At 36.7% G+C, this 7,407-nt stretch overlaps 1 protein-coding gene across 1 annotated transcript; it reads left to right on the forward strand.

Moving 5' to 3' along the window:
• The first annotated feature begins 675 nt into the window (after positions 1-675).
• Positions 676-2,722, forward strand: LOC133329413 (gamma-butyrobetaine dioxygenase-like). Its single transcript, XM_061537885.1, has 4 exons — positions 676-1,213; positions 1,274-1,400; positions 2,014-2,322; positions 2,392-2,722. The coding sequence occupies exons 1-4, from the start codon at positions 676-678 to the stop codon at positions 2,717-2,719; spliced, it is 1,302 nt and encodes a 433-aa protein (XP_061393869.1). The 3' UTR covers positions 2,720-2,722.
• The last annotated feature ends 4,685 nt before the right edge of the window (positions 2,723-7,407 follow it).

Here is a 7,407-nt window from a genome sequence, read left to right on the forward strand (position 1 = left end):
TTACACACATACACACAGAAATCAAACAATACGATTTAAAATGAAATACTATAGCTCGGCAGACACTGAGTAATCACACCATTCTCCTGATAACCGATATTGTAAGCGTGGCTCAAAGAAACTAAGTTTTTTTTTTGGGGAATATTCCCAAATTTCATTACCGCATAGTAACTAAAAAGTAATTACCAAAACAGTATTCCCATGTTTTTGGACATCCCGATGTAGGCTCTGAAGATTATCAATTCAGAATCTATCTCCCGAATCAGTTTCATTCAATTCTGCTACTACGGCTTGTGAGTCATTTCTTATCACTCGGACAGAAGGTGAAGGAAAAAACAACAAAATTTCGGGGTATTTGTTTGTGTCGCAAAAAATATTGACCCTATCTTCCCTCTTCTCTCACCTCTAATCACAGAAAAAAATGAGAATATGATGTAGAAAAAGAAGAAGAGATTTTCGTAAACATTTGTTTAACAGAAAACAAAAACCCTCTTCGGTCCTTTTCAATGCTTGCCCGACCACGCTGATAAGAATTCTTTGTCATAGAGTTTGATAAAGTCCTCGCCACTTTTTAGCCACAATTCGCCATACGAGTAAATCATTCATTTGACATTCGTCAAAGTGTTCAGATCGGATCGGGGTTTTCGCAAGAAAATATCGTAAAAAAGATTCAAAATGTTTTTAACTCGTCAGGCACTGCAACAATTGACCCGCAATTTAATATCCACATCACGGGTTCAAAATGGACGTTGCCTTTCTGCCAAGGCTCAGGAAGTTTCACAGGAAGGTGAAAATCTCTCAGCCTCCGTTCAGGGATCCGAGCAAATGGTTATTGTCCAAGAAAATGATTTACCACAAGCTGAGACAATGAAATTCCCAGGTGTTTGGTTACGCGACAACTGCCTCTGTGATCAGTGTTTCCACAAGGACTCGTTGAGTCGTAAGCCCATGCGTTGGTCCAACTTCGATTGTGACGTTAAGGTGGAACAAATTACCGTCGACGATAAGAAAAATGAAATTCACATTAACTGGTCGGATAAACATGAGTCCACATTCTCTTTGGATTGGCTCAAGGAACGTAACTTCTCTAAGGAAAATCGTGAAAAATTCCTTCGAGAATGGTATCGCCCACAGACGAAGACATGGACTAAAGAGGAATTTTCGAAAATATTCAAAACTTTCCAATACAAAGATATTATGGAAAAGGATGAAGGTAAGGGAGGGGTGTGATGATGGTGTAGGAAATAATATTAATTCCTGACCTTTTCTGCAGTTCTCAAGGAATGGTTGGACACATTGGCCGTGTGGGGTGTCAGTATGCTGAAGAATGCCCCTCTTGATCTTGGTGTAATGAAAGCTCTTGCCAATCGTATTGGCTTTATTAGAAAGACAACATATGGGTAAGTACAGTACGGGTATTGAAGACACTGTTGTGATAAGAATTCAAAGAGTTCTGTCAGGGCATACAATGAGTGGAAATTTTATAAGACCAGACATTCGCACGTATAATGTACAACATTATGCGTGCGAATGTATTTCTCTGAATTCTTAGTCTTTGAAAAAATATTCTTTAAAAAATCCACGCCTTGTATTGGTCCTTGAAAAAACATTCTTTAAAAAATCCACGCCTTTGATAGTCCTTGAAAAAAATATTCTTTAAAAAATCCACGCCTTTGATAGTCCTTGAAAAAAATATTCTTTAAAAATCCACGCCTGATAGCCCATGAAAAAAATTCTTTAAAAAATCCACGCCTTTGATAGTCCTTGAAAAAAAAAATCTTTAAAAAATCCACGCCTTTGATAGTCCTTGAAAAAAATATTCTTTAAAAAATCCAGGCCTTTGATAGTCCTTGAAAACCCCTTTTTTTGGAAATACACGCATCGATAGTCCTTGAAAAAAGTATTCTTTAAAAATCCACTCATTATAAAGTCCTTGAAAAAATATTAAAAAAAAAATCACGCCTTCTATAGGCTTTTGATTAATTAATCTCTAATTCCTTCTTCGAATTTCAGTGAACAATTCAGTGTCATTTCGCGTCCTGGTGCCAAAAACTATTCCTATCTCTCTGCCCCACTGCCATTGCACACAGACTTGCCCTATTATGAATACAAGCCCAGTGTTACTTTGTTACACACCTTGGAGCAATCACAATCGGAAGGTGGTTGGAATACCCTCACAGATGGTTTCAACATCGCCAATCAACTGAAAGAGAAACATCCCGAATATTTTAAAATTTTAAGTGAAACCTTGGTCGATTGGAGTGACATTGGACAAGATGATGGTGTTTCATTTCACAATATGTGGAGGGCTCCCGTGATAAAGTGAGTAAACAAAAAAATAAACGAATTCAAAATTTTGTGTTATTGATTTCGAATTTTCTCCTTCCTTAGCTTGGACAAAGATGGCCAGTACACGCGCATCAATCACAGTGTTCCTCAGCGTGACACCCACTTCAACATTGACGTCGATAAGGTGGTACCCTGGTACCGTGCCAATGCCACATTCGTGCGATGGGCTCACGAACAAGTTGTGACCTTTAAGACCTCCCCCGGTGATATTCTGACATTTAATAATCTTCGTATTTTACACGGTCGTACCGGTTATGATGATAGCCAAAATAATGTCCGACACGTTGTTGGTGGTTTTGTCGATTGGGATATTGTCTATTCGAAAATGCGGGTACTCAAGAAGAGTTTGGAACAGAAAACGCAAGAGTAATAATTTGTGAAAGTTTCAGAGAATTGTTTTTGTTGTTTTAGTTTTATTTTATTTTTATAATTAAATATTATTAGGTTTGTATGTTTATTTGTTTCTCGTTACTATTTTATAAATTAGCAAATTATTTTTGTATACAATTAAGTGGAATGTGGTCATTTATTATTGAGCGTGTTCTACTTTTTGAGATCACATAAACAATTTATATTGGTATTTTTTTAATATAATGGAAAAAATATATGATTTATAAAAATGTATAATTTATTAGTTCTTTAATGATAGGTGAATATAGACTCGTTTCCTTAAAAATTATTTAAAAAAAAAATCCACGCCTTGTGTAGGAGCTTGAAAACTATAAATGGTGCATTAATGTCCCTATATATCCTTCGATTTACACGAAATTTGGCATAGCGTACCACATTGAGCCTAGAGAGATGTGTGTTAAGTTTCGTGGGAATCGGTTCAGATTTGGATATAGCTCCCATATATATTTTCGTTCGATTTAATGTAAATGGCACTCTGATGTCCCTATATATCCTTCGATTTACGCGAAATTTGGCATAGCGTATCGAATTGAGCCTAGAGAGATGTGTCTTAAGTTTCGTGGAAATCGGTTCAGATTTGGTTATAGCTCCCATATATATTTTCGTCCGATTTTATGTATATGGTGCACTGATCTCCCTATATATCCTTCGATTTATACCAAATTTGGCATAGCGTACTGAATTGAGCCTAGAGAGATGTCTGTTAAGTTTCGTGGAAATCGGTTCAGATTTGGATATAGCTCCCATATATATTTTGTCCGATTTTATGTAAATGGTGCACTAATGTGCCTATATATCCTTCAATTTACACGAAATTTGGCATAGCGTACTGAATTGAGCCTAGAGAGATGTGTGTTAAATTTCGTGAAAATCGGTGTTAAATTTCGTGAAAATCGGTTCAGCTCCTATATATTTTCATCCGATTTAATATAAATGGTGCTTAATGTCCCTATATAACTTTAGATTTCCTCGAAATTTGGCACAGCGTACTGAATTTAGTTCAGAATGATGTGTACTAAATTTCGTGAAAATCGGTTCAGATTTAGGTATAGCTCACACATATATTTTCGTCCGATTTAATGTAAATGGTGCACTAATGTCCCTATATATACTTCAATTTACACGAAATTTGGCATAGCGTACTGAATTGCTTCTAGAATGATGTGTGTTAAGTTTCGTGAAAATTGGTTCAGATTTGGATATCTCCCATATATATATATATATATATATATATATATTCGTCCGATTTAATGTAAATGGTGCACCAAAGTCCCAACGTATGTTTCGATTTACACGAAACTTGGATTAGCGTCCTGAATTGAGCCTATAGTGATGTGTGTTAAGTTTCGTGAAAATCGGTTCAGATTTAGATATAGCTCCCATATATATTATCGTACGATTTTATGTAAACGGTGCTTCAAAGCACCTATATTTCTTTCGATTTACACGAAATTTGGCATAGCGTACTGAATTAGGCCTATTGTGATGTGTTTTAAGTTTCGTGGAAATCGGTTCAGATTTGGATATAGCTCCCATATATATTTTCGTCCGATTTAATGTAAATGGTGCCTTAATGTCCCTATATATCCTTCTATTTACACGAAATTTAGCATAGCGTACTGAATTGAGCACAGAGAGATATGTCTTAAGTTTCAGATTTTTATATATCTCCTATATATTTTCGTCCGACTTCATGTAAATGTTGCATCAAATTCCTTATATTTCTTTCGATTTACACGAATATTGTTCCCATATATATTTTCGTCCGATTTTATGTAAATGGTGCACCAAAGTCACTATATATATTTCGATTTGCACGAAATTTTGCACAACGAACTGACTTAGGTTAGGTTACCACCAAATGTCCAAGATGAAAAAGACATACACTTAAGCCATATGAGGTCTGTTGTGCGCTCTAGAAGTGCGGAGAAAGTACACATCAAGAATTAGTGAAAGTGTATATTATAAAGAAAAACATTTGGGTTTGATTCCCTATGAATCTAGGAATTCCGTGTTTTTTGCGAACTCCTTCAGTCTTTTCCATTCCCTCCCCCTCAGATCGCTTAGTCCGTAAAGAGTGTCATTTACCAAGAATTGTCTCCGAAGGCATGTAAATGCTGGGCATTGGCATAGGAAATGTTCCAGCATTTCACTGTCTTCCCCACACGCTCTGCACTCGTTACTTCCTTCGCATCCAATCTTGAGTAGATGTACCTTCAGGCCGAGGTGTCCCGTCAGAACACCCGTCAGTCGGCTTATTTCTTTTTTGTTTAGCGTTAGGATTTGCTTAGTTTGTCTTCACTTGGGTCGCCCCATAAGATTTTGGTGATTTTTTCTGTCCCCTCATTATCCCAAAAGGGTTTTGTGGGTCTCATGTGCCCATTCCCTCATTTCTTGGCGTGTTTCGCTAAAGGGTTTGGCGGTATACACATCTATTGTGGGTAGTGTAATGGCACTCCTGGCTAGTTGATTTGCTATCTCGTTACCTTTGATTCCTTGGTGATCCGGTACCCATATAATTCGTACAGGTCCTTGCTGTTGGAAATCAATAATGGTATTTATACATTCCAGTACAGTTTTGGATTTAACTGTTCTGGAAGATATTGCTTTTATAGCTTGCTTGCTGTCCGTAATAATATTTACTGTATTTTGTCTTTGGTTTGAAATTAACCAGTTAAGACACTCTGCCTGTAAGATCGTACTGTGATCTGTAAGACGAAGAGAAATTTCGGTACCCGGTTCTTCGATAAAAAGCCCCAGTCCAGTTTTTCCTCCTAGTCGAGAGCCATCCGTGTAACAACAGTTACCAGGCGGCATCTGAACTAGTGTTCCACTATTCCATTGTTCTCTATCGTTTCAGGTATACGGTCTGAATCTAAGATATTGAAAGTCGACTCATTTGTTGCCTGTAAAATGTTTTTATGCGGTGTGTTGTGTCCGGTGTCTATCCACTCGTCCATTGCTTTAAGTCTTAAAGCTGCAACCGCCGCTTAATATTTTATTTGAATGTCTATTGGGTGTATATATAATATTGTCTCCAAAGCCCTAGTTGGTGTTGTACGCATTGCTCCACATATTCCCAGGCAACACGTTCTTTGAACTTTCTGCAACGTTTTTACGTACCATTTTTTAGCGAAATGAATTAAGTCTAGAATGATGTGATAATCGGTCCAGATTTATATATGCCTGAAATAAATTTTTTATCAGTGAGGTGTACCGAATAGTGTGTATCAATTTTGCAATAAAACGTTTTCCATAAATTTGTCCCATGCTACGCAGACGACTCTAAATCTGGCCGAATGAAATTAAATTTATCATAGGTTGCAGAAAGAAATGCGTATGTCCCTTTCGAGGGAACTTTGACATGCAATATACCCAAAGTGGTGAAAGGTATCATATAGTCGGCCCAGTCCGATTTTACTACTTTCCTTACTGGTTTTTCATAATTCTGTAGTGTAGTGTAAAATATATTTTTCCGTTACAAATAAATTCATTACCTTTCCCACGAATGTGGGGGGCATTTGCAATAAAGCGAATCACTTTTGTTTGAAAACCATTTACAATGTTTAATAAAACCGCCGATTTAGATGTAATTGATAAAAACTAGACTTTGTCCCCCAATGGATCTGTTGATGTAGTTCCAATGTAATCACCTTATACACCTCACAGTCTATAGACAGTCACACCAGACGCCGATGTCGTTGACTTTTAAAAGCAACGTCTAATCATCTCGACGACAAATTGAAAATTCTTATAAATTTGATGGGAATTGAATAGAAGTGATTGATTTTAGAAATTTGGAATTTGGGACGATTTTTTGGGAATTGGTTTTTTTGAGATTTTTTGGAAATAAAATGACATCAGCCGGAAATTTATTTTCTAGCATGTGTTGATAGGGGGTTTGAGATTTTTTTTAATTGATTCATTAAAAGACTTAATTTTCCACCGTGAATAAACTCCATTTCATTCCTACTTTCCTACTTTCCATTCCATTTTTTTAATAATTCCTCCACTATATATTCCATTAATCCATAAATCATCCAATAACTCCTCGGCTTTGGCCACAAATATATATTTTTTTCTATATTCCGCACTTAATCGCTAACAAAATTAATGGATTTCCTTCTGTGAGAATTTAATAGGGAAATTAGACCAACAACCAACCAACAAAAAAAAAAACAAAGTCACAATTCATTCTCTATTTGCATAACAATTTTTTACAATCTCAAAATCCCATCGTGTGCTCCCTTACAGCGAACACACACACCCAGCCATCTATACATTTCCATGAGCAGCAAAAACAAATTTTGGGATTTTTGTCAAAAGCTCATAATACCAAAATGAGCATCGAGCAATTCAATGAGGAAAATAGCGACACGTTTAGCGCTAATTAGCCTCTCGGGCAAACAGGCAGTCGAGCTGGCAGACCATGGCGTGTTCAGTCAGCTCTGGGGTAAAGCCAACCTCCCTGCAAGCAAACAAATCAACCCAGTCTACAATCAAAATCCACTAGAATGAAAGCAACAAGCTTGTTAGCCGCGCGAGAGAGAATATTATTTTGACATTTTTTGTTAGGTTCGTGGACTGGTTGTTTGGATGATTTGTTTGTTTATCGTATTTGAACTCCACCACCTCTTGTTATTACCG

This window comes from Musca vetustissima, unplaced genomic scaffold, assembly GCF_032173495.1.
Source record: "Musca vetustissima isolate MV318-11 ecotype Yass unplaced genomic scaffold, APGP_CSIRO_Mvet_v1 utg13054, whole genome shotgun sequence".
Classification (NCBI taxonomy): Eukaryota; Metazoa; Arthropoda; class Insecta; order Diptera; family Muscidae; genus Musca; species Musca vetustissima.

Bases quoted from the DNA above. Each gene is read 5' to 3' on its own strand.
- LOC133329413 (XM_061537885.1), top strand. From the start codon at position 676: ATGTTTTTAACTCGTCAGGCACTGCAACAATTGACCCGCAATTTAATA. The intron at 1,401-2,013 runs GTAAGTACAGTA...TTCGAATTTCAG, and splicing joins ATTAGAAAGACAACATATGG to TGAACAATTCAGTGTCATTT. The intron at 2,323-2,391 runs GTGAGTAAACAA...CTCCTTCCTTAG, and splicing joins TGGAGGGCTCCCGTGATAAA to CTTGGACAAAGATGGCCAGT.